The sequence below is a fragment of the Vipera ursinii genome (genome assembly GCF_947247035.1).
Source record: "Vipera ursinii genome assembly, chromosome: 2".
Taxonomy (NCBI): domain Eukaryota; kingdom Metazoa; phylum Chordata; class Lepidosauria; order Squamata; family Viperidae; genus Vipera; species Vipera ursinii.
In genome coordinates this window covers 16,678,355-16,699,232 of record NC_139513.1, presented here as the reverse complement: position 1 = coordinate 16,699,232, position 20,878 = coordinate 16,678,355, and the positions used below count along the sequence as shown (strand labels likewise).

General features: G+C 42.9%; 2 protein-coding genes across 3 annotated transcripts; one reads left to right on the top strand and one right to left on the bottom strand.

The window, feature by feature from the left end:
- The window catches only part of LOC310635347 (uncharacterized protein), a 114,314-nt gene that overhangs the window by 37,818 nt on the left and 55,618 nt on the right, over positions 1–20,878 (top strand).
- On the bottom strand, positions 1,354–19,853 carry LOC310635352 (uncharacterized protein). Of its 3 annotated transcripts, none has more exons than XM_083354198.1 (2): positions 19,770–19,832; positions 1,354–9,752 (listed from the first exon to the last, which is right to left on the bottom strand). In XM_083354198.1, the coding sequence occupies exon 2, from the start codon at positions 9,227–9,229 to the stop codon at positions 7,664–7,666; it is 1,566 nt and encodes a 521-aa protein (XP_083210324.1). In that variant the 5' UTR covers positions 9,230–9,752; positions 19,770–19,832; the 3' UTR covers positions 1,354–7,663. The 3 variants fall into 3 exon arrangements, 2 of the variants coding, with proteins under 2 accessions (XP_083210324.1, XP_083210323.1); XM_083354197.1 differs by lacking the exon at positions 19,770–19,832 and adding an exon at positions 11,379–11,445; XR_014491391.1 differs by lacking the exon at positions 1,354–9,752 and adding an exon at positions 17,258–17,821 and having other exon boundaries at positions 19,770–19,853.

Genomic DNA, 20,878 nt, shown 5'->3' with positions numbered 1-20,878 from the left:
AGCTGGAAAAAATCGACTATTTGCAACTCAAGAAAATATTATGTGAGAAGTCAAGAAAGATAACATCCAAATTAAAAAAAATGGAAATAACTGTGAGTCAGTGGGAAAGGAAAGGTCCCTTGGATAGCCGAAATGGGCAGGCATTAATTAAAGGTTTAGAGGAAGGAAAGAGCATTTTGACTCAAAGAACCTCCAAGTAAGAGCTTAGAAACATTTTTGGACTCCTCAAGAATCCAAGAAGTGAACCCCCCCCCACAGACTGCCCAAAGTGGGAAAATAGAGGTTGCAGATCATAGCATGAGACAGTCCACCCACTGAAATGTGATACAGATATTAAGAGAGTGACCAACACCTTACTCAGAATGTCTTCCTCATGTTTTATGGAAGGACCCATACTGGGGAGAAGCTCTACCAGTCCTCTTAATGTGGCAAAAGATTTAGCATGCACCACTAATATGGTGAGAAAGAAGAAGCCTCACATAGAGAAACCATATGAGTGCCGTGATTGTGGAAAAGATTTCTCTCAGAAATCTGACCTTATTAAACATCAAAGGACTCACACAGGAGAGAAACCGTATAAGTGTCGTGATTGTGGGAAATGTTTCAGTCAGAATTCCTGCCTTGTGGTACACCAGAGGACTCACACAGGAGAGAAACCCTATCAGTGCCCTGATTGTGGGAAAGATTTCTCTCAGAAATCTGACCTGATTAAACATCAGCGGATTCACACAGGAGAGAAACCATATGAGTGCCCTGATTGTGGGAAAGATTTCTCTCAGAAATCTGACCTGATTAAACATCAAAGGACCCACACAGGAGAGAAACCATATAAGTGCCGTGATTGTGGTAAATGTTTCAGTCAGAATTCCTGCCTTGTGATACACCAGAGGACTCACACAGGAGAGAAACCATATGAGTGCCCTGATTGTGGGAAAGATTTCTCTCAGAAATCTGACCTGGTTAATCATCAAAGTACTCACACAGGAGAGAAACCATATAAGTGTCATAATTGTGGGAAAAGTTTCACTCAGAATTCCAAGCTGCTGAGACACCAGAAATCTCATACAGGTGATAATTCATTTGAATGTCCTGTTTGTGGGAAAAGTTTCAGTTGGAATTGGTACCTGGTGGAACATCAGAGGACTCACACAGGAGAGAAACCGTATATGTGTCCTGATTGTGGGAAATGTTTCAGTCAGCGTTCCTACCTTGTGATACACCAGAGAACTCACACAGGAGAGAAACCGTATGAATGCCCTGATTGTGGGAAAGATTTCTCTCAGAAATATGTCCTGGTTAAGCATCAGAGGACTCATACAGGAGAGAAACCATATGAATGTCCTGTTTGTGGGAAAGGTTTCAGTTGGAATTCCGACCTGGTGGAACATCAGAGGACTCACACAGGAGAGAAACCATATATGTGTCGTGATTGTGGGAAATGTTTCAGTCATAGTTCCAATCTTGTGAGACACCAGAGAACTCACACAGGAGAGAAACCATATATGTGTCGTGATTGTGGGAAATGTTTCAGTCAGAGTTCCTACCTCGTGATACACCAGAGGACTCACACAGGAGAGAAACCATATGAATGTCCTGTTTGTGGGAAAAGTTTCAGTTGGAATTCCGACCTGGTGGAACATCAGAGGAGTCACACAGGAGAGAAACCGTATGAATGTCCTGATTGTGGGAAAGACTTCTCTCGGAAACATGTCCTGGTTAAACATCAAAGGACTCACACCGGAGAGAAACCATATAAGTGTCGTGATTGTGAGAAATGTTTCAGTCAGAGTTCCTACCTTGTGATACACCAGAGGACACACACAGGAGAGAAACCATATAAGTGTCCAGATTGTGGGAAAAGTTTCATTCGGAATGCCAACCTGATTAGACATCAGAAGACTCACACAGGAGAGAAACCATATGAGTGTCTGTATTGTGGGAAAAGTTTCAGTCAGAATTACCACCTGGTGAGCCACCAGAGAACTCACACAGGAGAGAAACCGTATGAATGTCCTGATTGTGGGAAAGATTTCTCTCAGAAATATGTCCTGGTTAAACATCAGAGGACTCACACTGGAGAGAAACCATATAAGTGTCGTGATTGCGGGAAATGTTTCAGTCAGAGTTCCTACCTTGTGATACACCAGAGGACTCACATAGGAGAGTCCATACTTACTAACAAGCACCATGAAAGCAACGTGGAGAAATTGGGTGAGATTTTACCTTCTCTGTACCCCAAGTTCTTTTCCTGTTAAAACCTTGAAAATCTCCCCTTCTGAGGAGAGAGGGAAGGGAACTCCTCTCCCTCACCCTCTAAAATGGCGGCATCTGTTTACTCAACGGAAACAAAGCTTTGGAAAGACCAACTTTACACAATAGGATATCTATTTTCTGTTTGGAATTTGGGGACCCCAAAAGTTACAATTCTTACTGGAACCTGTTATTCTACTTTCTTTGCAAAAGAAATTAAATCAGATAAGAACCTAGCCCGGGATCTGAAAAAGATCCCAGATCTGACCTTGGTGTTATCTATGAGAGACTTAACTTTGAGCGAGCAGCTGGGCAGTGAAATTGGCTTCTAGGAATGGTGGAGGTGAGCATTTACTGATTCTTGTTTAATAAATAGCCTTCACTGGAAATACCATCTGTAACTATGTCAGAAATGGAGGAGGATCAGCAAAAGACCTTGGATATGTTAAAATATTTACTTGAAAGCATTTTGGCAAACACTGAGAAACTGAAAGCTAATCTGAAAAACAAAGGTGCTGGCTTACCCCCAGAAACCAAACACTGATTGCAGCCAGAAAACTATTAACTCATAAAACAACAGGTGCGTAACAAGTGGATATTAAGACAGTGTCATGCCTCCATCCAAGCCTGACTGAGGAAAACGAGTGCTTTGTTGAGACCCAGGAGGGGGTGTCTGTGGCTTTGGAGGACTGTGGGGAAGAGCAGACTGAGGCAAGCCAGGGCCCTTCAAGTTTGCAACAGGAAAGGCATAGTGCAGACGAGGAGCAAGCCCCCCCCCATCCCAGAGCAAGGAAAGCAGAGAGGAGGAGGGAACAATGGAGGCAGGGTCACTTGCTCGGGAGGAGACCATCCCGGCCCACTTCACAAGGCACACCTGGGGACTAAGATTTAAGGAGATGCTGTGTATCTGGAGATGTGAATTGTGCCTTGTCTAGCCTGGTCATTGTGAAGTCCAGACTGGTTGGTTTCCTGTTTCAGCTATAGAAGATATTTCTGAGTCTTCCCTTGCAGACTGCAGGCAGGCTGAGATTTGGAAGGACTATTTACGTTGTTTTTGTGTTATCTGTCTTGCCTGTGTGTGTTTGCTTGAACTCTGTGGGAGCTTTTGGAGAATTTGGGCAATGATTAAAGAACTGTTTGCTAGATGACTGCTTGTCACTGTTCGGGGCCCTGGGTCATCATACAGAGGGCTTTACAGAACAAGTACAGTTTACTGAAAATCCAGACAATGAAACAATAAATCCAAAACTAGAAATGACGTATGCAAACCAGAAGAAATCTGAGAAAGGAAAAGACCACATCGAATTGAAGACAATTATGCCAGAACAAACACGGGGATCTGGGATATCAGGGCGATGGGTTTTTTGATTTATTAGAGAGGACTCTAAACTGTCAAGTTAGTGGGCTAAAGGGAGATTTTGAGACAAAGGAAAATTTGATTTCTAGATTTAAAATAGTCAGAAAATAGTAAAAAAATAAGGAATTAATCTGTCTAATATTGAAGATTTAGATTTACAAGGGAAATGTAAATTAACTGAGAAGTAGGTTTGAATGATTGACTATAGAGAATATAGATGATGGATTTGAACTAATGAAGGAGACTATTATCAAGGTGGTGATGTATTAGGGTGGGAAGTAGAAAATGTTTATGGAATAGAATAAGAATATAGTTAAGTAATATGTGTATTCTAGACATTATAATTTTTAAGTAGTGAGATAATGGAAATTTGGGTTGCCTGAAAATTAAATACTATGGATATTAAAGATCAAACTGGAAATACATAATTAAAAATTAAAATTAAGTAAAATGTAATAACAGGACATTGGTTGTTCATTGAGATTTATTAAGGTATGTACAAGCAAAAAAGAAATATAAATGCGATAATGAAGTTTTTACTAAGTTTTGATACAATTAGAAATTTGTTAGCTTAAATATGAAATAGCAAATGTCAAGGTAAACAGAAATATTTGATGATGTAACGTTTGAGATGCCTACTAAATATTGTATTACTGAACTATTGTTTAACCCAATTACCACATTGCCTTCTCAATAAAATATCTGTTTTTAAAAAAAGATAGAAAAATGTGGGTTAGACAGCATCACCACCAGATGGATTCGAAGCTTTCTAACCGGACGTCCTCAGCATGAGGTCTTCAACGGAACTACATCTACTTTGTGGGAGGAGTGTATTGGGGTGCCCCAGGGCTCTGTTCTGGGCTCAGTGCTCTTCAACATCTTCAACAATGATTTGAATGAGAGGATAGAAGGGACTCATCAAATTTGCAGACAACACCAAGCTGGCAGGAATATACCCAACACTCCAGAAGACAGGCTCAAGATACAGAAGGATTTTGTCAGAATTGAACATTGGGGGCTATCTAACAAAATGACATTCAGTTGTGAAAAAAGTAAGGTTCTATATTTAGGCAAGAAAAACCAAATGCACAGGTACAGTATAGGTGGTACTGTGCTCAATTTTAGTAACTCTTGAGAGGGATCTCAAGAGTCCTAGTGGACAATCACTTAAATATGAGCCAGCAGTGTGCTGCAGCTGCCAAAAAAGGCCACACAGTGCTGTGCTGCATTAACAGAGGGAAAGAATCAAGATGACATGAAGTATTAATACCACTTTAGGATGCCTTGGTAACGCCATACTTGGAATACTGCATCCAGTTTTGGTCACCACAATGTAAAGAAGATGTTCAGACTCTAGAAAGAGTACAGAGAAGAGCAACAAAGATGATTAAGACAAGGGTCCCCAACCCCCGGTCTGTGGACTGGCACCAGGCCCTGGCATGCCTGAAAGCGGGCCATGCAAACAAGCAAAGCCCCATCCGCAGGATGCAGGTAGCACATGAAACCACACCCCCTCCGGTCCACAGAAAAACCTTTCTCCATGGAACCAGTCCCTAGTGTCCAAATGGTTGCGGACCTCTGGATTAGGGGACTGGAGGCTAAAACATATAAAGAACTGTTGCTGGAACTGGGTATGTAGTTTAATGAAGAGGACGAAGGGGGGACATGATAGTAGTGTTCCAATATCTCAGGGGCTGCCACAGAGAAGAGGGAGTCAAGTTATTCTCCAAAGCACCTGAAAGCAGGACAAGAAGCAACGGATGGAAACTAACCAAAGAGAGAAGCAACGTAGAACTGAGGAGAAATCTGACAGAACAATGATCAGTGGAACAACCTGCCTCCAGAAGTTGTGAATGTTCTAACACTGGAAGTTTTTAAGAAGAAACTGGAAAACCATTTGTCTGAAATGGTATAGGGTTTCCTGCCTGAGCAAGGGGTTGAACAAACCTCCAAGGTCCCTTCCAATATCATCATCGTTGTTGTTATCATTATCATCATCCATATTAGGGTGTCGAATGTGGGAAAGGTTTCAGTCAGAATTCCAGTTTGGTGATACAGTGGAGGATTCACACAGGAGAGAAACTGTATGAATGTCTGGTTTGTGGGAAAGATTTCAGCACTAGTTCTAGCCTTTTAAATCATGTAAGGTTACACATAGGGGAGTAGCCATTCCAACACCTTGATTGCAGATAGTTTTTCACACAAAATTCCTCCCTTATCACACCCAAGAACTTCCACATAAGGCAAAATTTTATCTGTGTAGAGGAATCTATTTTGTTTCTTTTCTCTGGAAGCCCAAGTGAAACATGTCTTGGGATCAAAAATGAGGCAGAAATATAATAGAATGTAATTAAATTACACAATTGAAAGGGACCTTGTATGTCATCTGCTCAAGCAGGAGACCCTGTACCATTTTTGACAAGTGGCTGTCCGGTCTCTTCTAGAAAGCCTCCAGTGATGAAGCACCCACAACTTCTGAAGGCAAGCTGTTCAATTTCTTGATTGTCCTCACTGTCAGAAAATTTCTCATTTCTTAAGCTGAATCTCTCCTTGATCAGTTCCTTTCACTCCTTCTTTTCACTTTCTTTTTTCTTTCCTTTCTCTGATCTGAGCTTCTTTTCTCTGGCCCAGTACAGAGAAATTTCATAGAATTGAGGGCAATTGATCTGCTGGGCTAGAAAAACAGAGCTTGAGTCTATATTAGGAATGTTCGTCGCCTTCAGTTATTTTTACATATAATAAAGGAGAATATAAAATAATGTTTGAATGCATTTTTATTTATTAAGAACATGTATATGGCAGCCCAACTCATGGCGACTCCACTCAGTTTTCAGCAATTAAAACTTAATAGAAACCAATAAAACCCCACACATTGCAAATGGTAAAATGCAAAGCTTCCACATTGAACATTTACTTGCCCACAAATACAGGGCACTTCTAGCAAGGCTGATGGCATTTGGATGGTCTGGGAGTCCCAAAAAGGAAATTCCTGCTTTTCTTCAAATTAGAAGTTAACCAGGCCTCCTGGCCTCACTAAGTACATTCATGCCTGGCGCCATTATTGCTCCAAACTGGTAATCCTACTTGCAAGGAATTAAATTGGAGAAGTGACCTCAGGATTAATGGCATATAAATTTGATAAAGACCATTTGAAGCTACAACAGCACTTAAAAAAGTAAATGATGACCATATTTCGCACTTTCAACCATTGCACCAACCTCCTCGTCACAGGATCAAAATTGAGAGGCTTGGCAATTGACTCGTATTTGGGACGGTTTCAGTGTCCTGGGCTCATGTGATCTCCTTTGTCTGTGAGCTCGTGCCCTGGATCATCTAGAGCAGGCATGTGAAACTGCCGGTCTGGATGCATCATGCCAAAACCACACCCACCCCATTGCTGGCAATTGGGAAAAACTCACATTGCGCAACATCATATCACGAGAGTTTGACATTTTATTTATTAATTTTAATCCCATTTATATCCCGCCCTTCTCCGAAGACTCAGGGCGGCTTACAATCTAAGCACAAATCAATGTGCTTAGCAATAGCCTTCATTCTATGTATATGCCTGCTTATTAGGGCTTTCGCCCCCCCCCCAAGTGGCATTATTACAAAGTCAGCTTATTGCCCCCAACAATCTGGGTCCTCATTTTACCTACCTCGGAAGGATGGAAGGCTGAGTCAACCTTGAGCCTGGTGGGACTCGAACCTGCACTAATTGCAGGCAGCTGGTGTTACTTAAGGAGGCATTAACCCACTGCTCCACCAAGGCTGACATGCCTGACCTAGAAACTTCAAGAGGTCCAGAACACAGCAGCGGAAACAACAATGGGAGACCCTAAATTGTCTCTGAAACATCTTTGTGATGTTCTGCATTTTAATGCTGCTTCTCATTGTCTGTTATCCAGAGTCCTTCTCTTGGCATCCTCTTTCTCTAAAAGATTATTATTAATGGACTAGTTTCATTATTGTTTAAAGAATGGCTGTTTGTCCCGTGTGGGTCCTCTGGTGTATCACCATGTGGTAACTTCAACTGAAACATTTCCCACAATCACACTAATATGGTTTCTCTTCTGTGTGAGTCCTCTGATGTTTAACCAGGTCAGATTTCCGAGAGAATTTTTCCCCGCAATCAGGGCATTCATACGGTTTCTCTCCTGTGTGAGTTCTTTGGTGTATCACAAGGCAGGAATTCTGACTGAAACATTTCCCACAATCTGGACACTCATATGGTTTCTCTCCTGTGTGAGTCCTCTGATGTTTCACCATGTCACATTTCCAAGAGAATTCCTTTCCACAATCAGGACACTCATATGGTTTCTCTCCTGTGTGACTCCTCTGATGTTCCACCAGGTGGGAATTCCAACAGAAACTTTTTCCACAATCTGGGCACCGATATGGTTTTTCTCCTGTATAAGATTTCTGGTGACTCAGCAGCTTTGAATTCTGAGTGAAACTTTTCCCACAATGCAGACACTCATACGGTTTCTCTCCTGTGTGAGTTCTCTGGTGTCTCACCAGGTGGTAATTTTGACTGAAACTTTTCCCACAATAAAGACACTCATATGGTTTCTCTCCTGTGTGAGTTCTCTTGTGGCTCACGAGGTGGGAATTTTGACTGAAGCTTTTCCCACAAAACAAACACTCATATGGTTTCTCTCCTGTGTGAGTCCTCTGGTGTTTCACCAGGTTGGAATTCTGACTGAAACCTTTCCCACAATACAGACACTCATATGGTTTCTCTCCCGTGTGAGTTCTCTTGTGTCTCAGCAGCTTGAAATTTTGAGTGAAACTTTTGCCACAGTCAAGACACTCATACAGTCTCTCTCCTGTGTGAGTCCTCTGGTGTAGCACCAGGTAGTAACTCTGACGGAAACTTTTCCCACAATCACGACACTTATATGGTTTCTCTCCTGTGTGAGTCCTCTGATGTTTAACCAGGTCAGATTTCCGAGAGAAATCTTTCCCACAATCAGGGCACTCGTGTGGTTTCTCTCCTGTGTGAATCCTCTGATGTTCTACAAGAAGGGAATTCCAACTGAAACTTTTCCCACAATCAGGGCACTCATATGGTTTTGCTCCTGTGTGAGTCCTCTGATGTATCACAAGGCAGGAAATCTGACTGAAACATTTCCCACAATTATGACACTTATATGGTTTCTCTCCTGTGGGAGTCCTTTGATGTTTAATCAGGTCAGATTTCTGAGAGAAATCTTTCCCACAATCAGGGCACTCATATGGTTTCTCTCCAGTGTGAGTCCGCTGATGTTTAACCAGGTCAGATTTCTGAGAGAAATCTTTCCCACAATCAGGGCACTCATACGGTTTCTCTCCCGTGTGAGTCCTCTGGTGTACCACAAGACAGGAATTCTGACTGAAACATTTCCCACAATCACGACACTTATATGGTTTCTCTCCTGTGTGAGTCCTTTGATGTTTAATCAGGTCAGATTTCCGAGCGAAATCTTTCCCACAATCAGGGCACTCATATGGTTTCTCTCCTGTGTGAGGCTTCTTATGTCTCACCATGTTAGTGGTGCATGCTAAATCTTTTACCACATTAAGAGCACTGGTAGAGCTTCTCTCCGGTATGGGTCCTTCCATTAAACATGAGGAAGCCATTCTGAGTAAGGTTTTGGCCACTCTCCTAATATCTGTATCACATTTCACTGAGTGGATTGTCTCGTGCTATGATCTACAACCTCTATTTTCCCACTTTGGGCAGTCTGTGGGGTTTTTTCACTTCTTGGATTCTTGAGGCGGCCAAAAACCTCTTACTTGGAGGTTCTTTGAGACAAAATGCTCTTTCCTTCCTCTAAACCTTTAATTAATGCCTGCCCATTTTGGCTATCCAAGGGACCTTTCCTTTCCCACTGACTCAAGTTATTTGTATTTTTTTAATTTTGATGTTATCTTCCTTGGCTTCTCATGTAATGTTTCCTTGAGTTGCAAATAATCCATATTTTCCAGCTGAAAACTTTATTCTTGTTTTTCTCTCCCTTGTCCCTCATCTGTTGTGGAAGGAGAAGAGTTTTTACACTTTCTGGAGGAAGTGGACAAGATTTTGATTGATGGTTTGTGTTGCATTTTAATGCTGCTTCTCATTCTCCGTTGTCCAACATGCTCTTCTTGGCATTCTCTTTGTCTGTAAGATTCACATTAAAGCGTTAGTTTCATTATTTTTCAACAAAGGGCTACAGGACATATAAAAGCATCTAAACCCCCCCCCCAACAAACTCAAATAGGACCATGAAAACATCAAAATTCTAGTTTAACCCTCTAACATTTTTATGATATATTTTCCATATAGAAGTTCAAATATTGATTCAATTATAAAATTCTCTTTTTGTCACACAGAAATAGACACCTATCAATTTATGTATTTCTGTGTGCATATGCGTCCATATATATCAATCAGAATAGAGCTGCAAAAGGACCTTGTTGGTCTTCCAGGCCAACCCCTGCTCAACCTGGAGACCCTATACCAGGGGTAGGCAACCTCGGCTCTTTTATGACTCATGGACTTCAACTCCCAGAATTCCTGAGTCAGCTGTGCTGGCTCAGGAATTCTGAGAGTTGAAGTCCATGAGTCATAAAAGAGCCGAGGTTGCCTACCCCTGCCCTATACCATTTCAGACAATTGGCTGTCCGATCTTTTCTTAAAAGCCTCCAGTGATGAAGCACTCATAACTTTCTTTTTCTTAGTTAAATAATTTTATTCACTTATAACATATGAAAATGCAAAAGCGAATAGCAAGGAACGACGGAAGGGGAAAAAGAGAAGTGTGGAAAAGGGGGGGGGAGAAAGAAAAAAAGACGTTGACTTCCAACTCCCTCTGTTGCAGTAAAATAAGGCATGAACATCAAATCTTGTACCAAATCTCTAGTAGTATCACTAGCCATTTCTGTATGAACAAATCAGTCATCAGTATAACCCAAAATCATGATATCACTTTCTTCCACCTCAAGGACAAAGTCCAGAAGCGGCTTCCAAGTAGAAACAAAAGTACTTATATTCTTTTCTTTTATCAAAACAGTCAATTGAGTCAACTCTGCTAATTCCATCAGTTTTGTAGCCATTCGTCCATGGTGGGATTTGAACACCCTTCCATTTTTGTGCATCATATGTCAGTCTTGGTGCAGTCACCATATATAAGATCAGAGTTTCAAATTTTGTTTCCAAGTCTTTTTACATTAAGCCCAGAAGGAAGGATTCTGGTTTAATATTCATATTCAAGAATTTTCTGCATTAAAATATGAATCCTAGTCAAATATTTCTTTACTTTATCACATGTCCAAGCACCCCCAACCTCTTAAGGCAAGCTGTTCCACTACTATTTCTCGCTGTTAGGAAATGTCTCCTTAATTCCAGGTTGCTTCTCTCCTTGATTAGTTTCCACCCATTGTTTCTTATTCTGATTTCTGGTGCTTTAGAAAATAAACTCATCCCCTCCAATACTGGAATACCGCTATCATCTCTCTTCCCCCCCCCCCAAATCCTCCTTTTCTCTAGACCGGCCAAACCCAAATCCTCCAACCGTTCTTCATAGGTTTCAGCCTCCAGGCCTTTAAATGTTACTTTCTCCCATTTCCCAGCACAAAATTACAGGCAGAAGTTTTGAATTATACAGCATAAGTAGTGATAACATTTGGGGAGAGAAAGAAGCAGCCGACATGCTTCAGCCTAGTTGCTTCTCTGCTTTTACACCGTGGAGGAAACCAGGCAGCCCTGCTTGCTTCCGGCTTCTCCTCCGACCTGCCCTCCACTCACCGTCCAGCTGATGCTTTAGTCCCGGGAAGAGCACGAGAGGCACCCGCCATGCATCCATCCTCCCATTGATGAGCCGGAAGAGGAAGTTTCTCTCCTCTTTGCCTCTCCTCGGCAGCCCTTCTACCAATACTCTATGGTTTTAACTCCCTTCAGCTCAGCTGCGCCGCCTCCGGTGGGATGTCGTATCTCAGCCACCCCGGATGCCGCTTTTAGATTGACAGTTCTGCAGGCGCTGTTGTTGTGTTAGAGCTCCGCCTAGTGCCGTGAGGCTGAACCTACACTCATTCTGTCTGCAGTTTCTAAGATTGTTTGATTAAGTGGCGTTTTCCCGCTCTTAGCGACCACATTCATAACTGTTCTCCAGGACGATCTAAGCGTAGTCTGTCCTTTGGGTATCGCAGGGACGGCCACTCCCGGTTCTTCCATGAGAGGACGGAGTCGTGGAGGGTGTCACGTCTGCTTTCCCCAGTGTCTAATCAGCAGCTGGAAGGTGAGCTGAGATCAGCAATTAAACTTTAATAGAAACCAATAAAGGGACGCGGTGGCTCAGTGGGTTAGGACACTGAGCTTGTCGATCAGAAGGTCGGCAGTTTGGCGGGTTAAATCCCGAGTGCCGTGTAACAGAGTGAGCGCCTGTTACTCGTCCCAGCTTCTGCCCACCTAACAGTTTGAAAGCACGTAAAAATGCAAGTAGAAAAATAGGGACCACTATGGTGGGGAGGTAACAGCGTTCCGTGCGCCTTTGGCGTCTAGTCATGCCGGCCACATGACCACGGAGACGTCCTCGGACAAACGCTGGCTCTTCGGCTTTGAGACGGAGATGAGCACCGGCCCCTAGAGTCGGAAACGACTAGCACGCATGTGCGGGGGAACCTTTACCTTTACCTTTAGAAACCAATAAACCCCATACATTGCAAATGGTAAAATGCAAAGCCTCTACATTCATCATTTACTTACCCGCAAATTACTGGACACTTCTAGCAAGGCTGATGGCATTTGGATGGTCTGGGAGTCCCAAAAAGGAAGTACGTTCATGCCTGGCGCCATTCTTGCTCAAAACTGGTAACCTTTCTCCGACATTGGTTACAACTCATGGACTTTTGGAGAGCTTGGGATTTGGTACAAGCATTCTGCCCCTCCTAAACCTCTCCTCAGGTTTCAGTACCATTGACCATGATAACCTTCTGGATGGGTTGGGGGACTGGAAACAGGAGGCACATTATGACGGTGGTTCTGCTTCTATCTCCATGGCCAGTTCCACTCCATGTGGGTGGGAGGGGCCGAGTCCTAGGCCCCTGCTGTTTTGGGCTTGCCGGGGCTCAAGACTTTGGCCACTCCTTTTCCATATCTACATGAAACCGCTAGGGGAGACCACCCATCCTATGACACAACTATGTGCAGGTAGTCCTGGACTTACAACATTTCATTTAGTGACCATTTGAAGCTACAACAGCACTGAACAACAGTGATCAATTTTCGCACTTGCAACCATTGCACCAACCTCGTCACAGGATCAAAATTGAGAGGCTTGGCAATTGACTCGTATTTGGGACGGTTTCAGTGTCCTGGGGTCATGTGATCTCCTTTGTCAGCTGAGCTCGTGCACAACCTGGGGGTCCTCCTGGACTCCGGTTCCTGCTTGAGATCATAGTTGGGGGAGGGGCTTTGCACAGATTCATCTGGTGTACCAATTGTGTGCCCTTTTCCTGGACCAGGGAGGCTTTACAACACGGGTCACTCATGTCTTGGTCACCTCCTGTTTGGATCAGTGCCCTGGTTCACGTAGAGCAGGCAAGTCAAACTGCCGGTCCGCAGGCTGGATGCGTCACCCCAAAACCACGCCCATCCCATTGCCGGCCATGGGGGAAATGTCAGGACACATTGCGCGACGTCACATCGTGAGTTTGACATGCCTGATCTAGGAACTTCAAGGGGTCCAGAACGCAGCAGCGGAAACAATGGGAGCCCCTAAATTGTCTCTGAAACATCTTTGTGATGCGAGCTGCACTGGATCCGTTCCTTTACAGGTGCAATTCAAGGTCATCACCTTTAAAGCCATTTTTTTTCTTATAGCAATAGCACTGAGAATTTATATACCACCCCACGCTGCTTTATAGCACACTCATGGACACAATATTCCCCCAATAATCTGGGTCCTCATTTTACTGAACTCAGAAGGATGGAAGGCTGAGTCAACCTCGAGCCCCGTCAGGATCGAATTTCAAGCTGTGGGCAGAATCAGCCGGCAACACTGAATTCTAACCACTGAGCCAACAGGACACACTCCTAGCCTCTTCCCTTCAATATTGCCATCTGATAGGAACTAGGAAGTCTTTTCCATTGCAGACCCTGCCCTGTGAGACACATTTCCCCTTGAAGTGTGGCAGGCCTTTATCTTCCTAGTCTTCCATACAGCAAGGAAGATCTAGCTTTCCCCCTAAGCACTAGGATAAGAAGAGGCACCTGCACATCAGAAGTTTCATTTGGTACCTGGTTTTGCATTTGGTTTTAATATGGTTTTTAAGCTAATAATTGATTGGAAGTTGGCCAGTTTATTTCATGGGTGGCTACCTAAATATTTTAAATAAATCAGAGGAGAAAGAGAGGAAACTGAACAATGGCCTGGCTGAGGCTTCCCATCTGCAAGTTGACTGGGGCACTGAAGGACTTTGCATTTCTTTATTGATCAAACTTATATGCCCCTAACCCTGAGGTAAAGTTCTGATTTAACTCCTTGCAAGAATGGCGTTAGGCATGAACGTAGTTAAGTAAGGCCAGGAAGCTTGGTTAACATCTAATTTGAACAAAAGCAAAAAATCAACTGATCAACTGATCATCCAAAAGACAACCTTGCTAGAGGTGCCCTGTAATTGAGGGCAATTAAGTTAAATGCTGAGGCTTTGCATTTGGCCATTTGCAATATATGGGGTTTATTGGTTTCTGTATTAAAGAATTACTGATGTAAATCGTGTGGAGCCACTAGTTGGACTGCCATATACATTTTCTTATAAGTAAAAATACATAGATACATACATGTTTATATTCCCTTTTATTATATGTAGAAAAAGGCAAAGATAATCTAATAGAGAACCAAGCTTGCTTTATCTCGCCCAGCACAGCAATTCATCTCGACTCCGTGCAAGTAAAAAACCTCACTGATTCAGAGAAAGGACGATGAGATCTCCTCCCCCATGGTTGATACTAAGACACATTTGACTAAAAAGAGTAAGGCAAGAAATTAAATGCTTCTTTTCACAGCTGGGCTTCCAGTGAGAGATGAGAAACAAAGTTCAAGATTCCTTTAGAAACATTGAATTTCACCTGGTGTGGAATTTCTTGCATCTGATAAGAGAGGAATTTTGTGTGAAACATTGTCCGCAGCGAAGTCTGGGCATTTGAATGGCTTCACTCCTATATGTAACCTTACATGATTTATAAGACTAGACTTACTGGTGACTTTCCCACAATCTGGACATTCTTATGGTTTTTCTCCCGTGTGAGTCCTTCGGTGTATCACCAGCTTGCAATTATTTTTTCCACAAAAAGGCAGTGTGTCAGGTATTTTCAACCCTGATATTCTTGCACGTATGAGTAGGCCAAAAATATTTCTAACCCCTTGTCTGGTGGTGCTTTGATTCAAGACACTCTTTCCTTCCACAAAGGCTTTTGTGAAGGACTTTGGCTATCCAAAGGATCTTTTCATTCCCACTGATGTCCAGATATTTCCCTTTTTCTAAATTTGGAGGTTATACCTTTTTACCTTTACAGGCAATATTTTATTGTGTTCCACATAGTCTATTTTTCCACTCCAAAACTCTTTTTGAGTCATTCTCTCCCTTGTATCTTCTCTGCTGAGGAAAGATAAGGGTTTTAACACTTTCTGCTGCTTCTCATTGTCTGTTATCCAGAATCCTTGGTATCCTCTCTCTCTAAAATATTATTATTAACGAACTAGCTTAATTATTGTTTAAAAAATGGCTATTTGTCCCCTTTGAGTCATCTGGTGTTTTACCATGTAGTAATTCTGTTTGAAACATTTCCCACAATCACTGTTTAACCAGGTCAGATTTCCAAGAGAAGTCTTTCCCACAATCAAGATATTAATAGGGTTTCTCTCCCATGTGAGCTATCTGGTGTATCACCAGGCAGGAATAGTGACAGAAAAATTTCCCACAATCTGGACAATCATATTGGTTTCTCTCCAGTGTGAGTCTTCTGATGTTCCTCAAGGTAGGAATTCCAAGTGAAACCTTTCCCACCATATGGGAACCGATATGTTTTTTTCTCCTGTATGAGATTTCTAGTGTCTCAGCAGCTTGAAATTCTGAGTGAAACCTTTCCCACAATGCACTCATATGGTTTTTCTCCTGTGTGAGTTCTCTTATGGCTCACCAGGTGGGAATTCTGACTGAAACTTTTCCCACAATACAGACATTCATATGGTTTCTCTCCTGTGTGAGTTCTCTTGTGTATCACAAGGTGGGAATTCTGACTGAAACTTTTCCCACAATACAGACACTCATATGGTTTATCTCCTGTGTGAGTTCTCTGGTGTCTCACCAGGTTGGAATTTTGAGTGAAACCTTTGCCACAATCCAGACACTCATATAGTCTTCCTCGCGTGTGAGTCCTCTGGTGTATCACCATGTAGTAACTCTGATGGAAACCTTTCCCACAATCACGACACTTATGTGGTTTCTCTCCTGTGTGAGTCCTCTGATGTTTAACCAGGGTAGATTTCCTAGAGAAATCTTTTCCACAATCAGGACATTCATAGGGTTTCTCACCCGTGTGAGTTCTCTGGTGTACCACAAGACACGAATTCTGACTGTAGCATTTCCCACAATCTGGACACTCATATGGTTTCTCTCCTGTGTGAGTCCTCTGATGTTTCACAATGTCACATTTCCAAGAGAATTCCTTTCCACAATCAGGACACTCATATGGTTTCTCTCCAGTGTGAGTCTTCTGATGTTTCACCAGGTAGGAATTCTGACTGAAACCTTTCCCACAATCTTGGCACCGATATGGTTTCTCTCCTGTATGAGATTTCTGGTGTCTCAGCAGCTTCGAATTCTGAGTGAAACATTTCCCACAGTGCAGACACTCATATGGCTTCTCCCCTGTGTGAGTTCTCTGGTGGCTCACCAGGTGGTAATTCTGACTGAAAGTTTTCCCACAATACAGACACTCATATGGTTTATCTCCTGTGTGTGTTCTCTGGTGGCTCACAAGTTGGGAATTCTGACTGAAACTTTCCCCACAATCCAGACACTGATATGGTTTCTCTCCTGTGTGAGTTCTGTGGTGTATCACGAGGTTAGAACTATGACTGAAACACTTCCCACAATACAGACACTCATATGGTTTCTCTCCCGTGTGAGTTCTCTGGTGTCTTACCAGCTTGTAATTCTCAGTGAAACGTTTCCCACACTCTGGGCACTCAAACGGTTTCTCTCCCGTGTGAGTCCTCTGGTGGACCACCAGGTGATAACTCTGACGGTAACTTTTCCCACATTCTGGGCACTCATATGGTTTCTCTCCTGTGTGAGTCCTCTGGTGTGTCACCAGGTCAGATTTCTGAGAGAAATCTTTCCCACAATCAGGGCACTCATACGGTTTCTCTCCTGTGTGAGTCCTCTGATGTGCCACAAGAAGGGAATTCCAAATGAACCTTTTCCCACAATCTGGGCACTCATACGGTTTCTCTCCTGTGTGAGTCCTCTGATGTGCCACAAGAAGGGAATTCCAAATGAATCTTTTCCCACAATCTGGGCACTCATAAGGTTTCTCTATGTGAGGCTTCTTATGTCTCACCATGTTAGTGGTGCATGCTAAATCTTTTACCACATTAAGAGCACTGGTAGAGCTTCTCTCTGGTATAGGTCCTTCCATGAAACATGTGGAAGCCATTCTGAGTAAGGTTTTGGCCACACTCCCAATATCTGTATCACATTTCAGTGGGTGGAGTGTCTCGTGCAATGATCTGCAACCTCTATTTTCCCACTTTGGGCAGTCTGTGGGGGTTTTTCACTTCTTGGATTCTTGAGGATGCCAAAAATGTTTCTAAGCTCTTACTTGGAGGTTCTTTGAGTCAAAATGCTCTTTCCTTCCTCTAAACCTTTAATTAATGCCTGCCCATTTCAGCTATCCAAGGGACTGTTTGCTTCCCACTGACTCAGTTATTTCCATTTTTTAAAATTTGGATGTTATCTTCCTTGACTTCTCATGTAGTTTCCTTGAGTTGCAAATAGTCCATTTTTTCCAGCTGAAAACTTTATTCTTGTTTTTCTCTTCCTTGTCTCTCATCTGTTGAGGAAGGAGAAGAGTTTTTACACTTTCTGGAGGAAGTGGGCAAGATTTTGATTGATGGTTTGTTTTGCGTTTTAATGATGCTTCTCATTCTCCGTTGTCCAGAGTGCTCTTCTTGGCATCCTCTTTGTCTGTAAGATTCACATTAATGCCTTAGTTTCATTATTGTTCTACAAATGGCTGCAGGACATGTAAAAGCAGCAACCCCCCCCCAAAAAAAACCTCAAAATTACCATGAAAACATCAAAATTCTAGTTTAAACGTCTAATATTTGGCATATAGAAGACTAGGAAAATTCAAGTTCAAATATTGATTCAGTTATAAAATTCTCTTTTTGGCTTGGATAGATATACGTACAGATATTCTCACAGAAAAAGACACCTATCAATATGTATTTCTGTGTGCATATGCGTCCATATATATCAATCAGAATAGAGCTGCAAAAGGACCTTGTTGGTCTTCCAGGCCAACCCCTGCTCAACCTGGAGACCCTATACCAGGGGTAGGCAACCTCGGCTCTTTTATGACTCATGGACTTCAACTCCCAGAATTCCTGAGTCAGCTGTGCTGGCTCAGGAATTCTGGGAGTTGAAGTCCATGAGTCATAAAAGAGCCGAGGTTACCTACCCCTGCCCTATACCATTTCAGACAATTGGCTGTCCAATCTTTTCTTAAAAACCTCCAGTGATGAAGCACTCATAACTTTCTTTTTCTTAGTTAAATAATTTTATTCACTTATAACATATGAAAATGCAAAAGCAAATAGCAAGGAACAACGGGGGAAGGGGAAAAAAAAGAGCCTTGGTGGAGCAGTGGGCTAATGCCTCCTTAAGTAACACCAGCTGCCTGCAATTAGTGCAGGTTCGCATCCCACCAGGCTCAAGGTTGACTCAGCCTTCCATCCTTCCGAGGTAGGTAAAATGAGGACCCAGATTGTTGGGGGCAATAAGCTGACTTTGTAATAATGCCGCTTTGGGGGGGGGGCGAAAGCCCTAATAAGCAGGCATATACATAGAATGAAGGCTACTGCTAAGCTTGTAAGCCGCCTGAGTCTTCGGAGAAGGGCGGGATATAAATGGAATAAAAAAAAATAAAAAAATGAGAAGTGTGGAAAAGGGGGGGGGGGAGAAAGAAAAAAAGACGTTGACTTCTAACTCCCTCTGTTGCAGTAAAATAAGGCATGAACATCAAATCTTGTATCAAATCTCTAGTAGTATCACTAGCCATTTCTGTATGAACAAATCAGTCATCGGTATAACCCAAAATCATGATATCACTTCCTTCCACCTCAAGGACAAAGTCCAGAAGCGGCTTCCAAATAGAAACAAATGTACTTATATTCTTTTCTTTTATCAAAACAGTCAATTCCATCAGTTTTGTAGCCATTCGTCCATGGTGTGATTCGAACACCCTTCCATTTTTGTGCATCATATGTCAGTCTTGGTGCAGTCACCATATATAAGATCAGAGTTTCAAATTTTGTTTCCAAGTCTTTTTACATTCGGCCCAGAAGGAAGGAGTCTGGTTTAATATTCATATTCAAGAATTTTCTGCATTAAAATATGAATCCTAGTCAAATATTTCTTTACTTTATCACATGTCCAAGCACCCCCAACCTCTTAAGGCAAGCTGTTCCACTACGACTTCTCGCTGTTAGGAAATGTCTCTTTAATTCCAGGTTGCTTCTCTTCTTGATTAGTTTCCACCCATTGTTTCTTATTCTGATTTCTGGTGCTTTAGAAAATAAACTCATCCCCTCCAATACTGGAATACCGCTATCATCTCTCCCCCCCCCCCAAAAAAAATCCTCCTTTTCTCTAGACCGGCCAAACCCAAATCCTGCAACAGTTCTTCATAGGTTTCAGCCTCCAGGCCTTTAAATGTTACTTTCCCCCATTTCCCAGCACAAAATTACAGGCAGAAGTTTTGAATTATACAGCATAAGTAGTGATAACATTTGGGGAGAGAAAGAAGCAGCCGACATGCTTCAGCCTAGTTGCTTCTCTGCTTTTACACCGTGGAGGAAACCAGGCAGCCCTGCTTGCTTCCGGCTTCTCCTCCGACCTGCCCTCCACTCACCGTCCAGCTGATGCTTTAGTCCCGGGAAGAGCACGAGAGGCGCCCGCCATGCATCCATCCTCCCATCGATGAGCCGGAAGAGGAAGTTTCTCTCCTCTTTGCCTCTCCTCGGCAGCCCTTCTACCAATAATCTATAGTTTTAACTCCCTTCAGCTCACCTGCGCCCCTTCCGGTGGGATGTCGTATCTCAGCCACCCCGGATGCCGCTTTTAGATTGACAGTTCTGCAGGCGCTGTTGTTGTGTTAGAGCTCCACCTAGCGACGTGAGGCTGAACGTAGGCTCATTCTGTCTCAATATATAGAATTTCTCAGATTGTTTAATTAAGTGACGTTTTTCACTCTTGGCGACCACAGTCATAACTTTTCTCCAGGGCGATCTAAGCCTAGTCGGTCTTTTGGGTATCGCAGGGACGGCCACTCCTGGCTCTTCCATGGGAGGACGGAGTCGTGGAGGGTGTCACGTGTGTTTTTCCCCCGTGTCGAAGCCGTGGCTGGAAGGTGAGCTGAGATCATGTCGGAGAAGAAGCCGGGAGCAAGGAGGGCTGCCTGGTTTTCTCCACTGTGTAAAAGCAGAGAAGGAACTCAGCTGCTAAATATTCCTTCCTAGCTCCGATTTTATTTCGCTGGTGCTGTAGTCTTGAAAACCGGTGCCCTCCGTTTTCTACTTCAAGTTAATTTTGATTATTTGGGGTTTTATGGACATGTTGCTTTCTTGGCAACCAAATGAGAGTGATCTGCCACTGGCCTCTTCTGGGATCTACCTTTTTTTCCTTCCATGTTTAGCTAAAAAGCACTGTATTTCCTATTGGAGCCCCATCAGGGTATTAACCAGGTTCAACTGTGCTTAAGCCAGCATGTTAAAAAAAGCCATTGAGACCTTTTTTGAGGTTCAGTTATTTTTTATTTTAATTCCATTTATATCCCACCCTTCTCCGAAGACTCAGGGCGGCTTACAAGCTTAGCAGTAGCCTTCATTCTATGTATATGCCTGCTTATTAGGGCTTTCACACACCACCCCAAGCGGCATTATTACAAAGTCAGCTTAATTGCCCCCAACAATTATACAGGCAGTCCTTGCTTATGATCTGTTCACTGAGCCTTCAAAATTA

What these genes read in the sequence shown, in the direction of transcription:
- LOC310635352 (XM_083354198.1), bottom strand. Translation starts at nt 9,229, where the DNA reads ATGGCTTCCTCATGTTTAATGGAAGGACCCATACCGGAGAGAAGCTCT.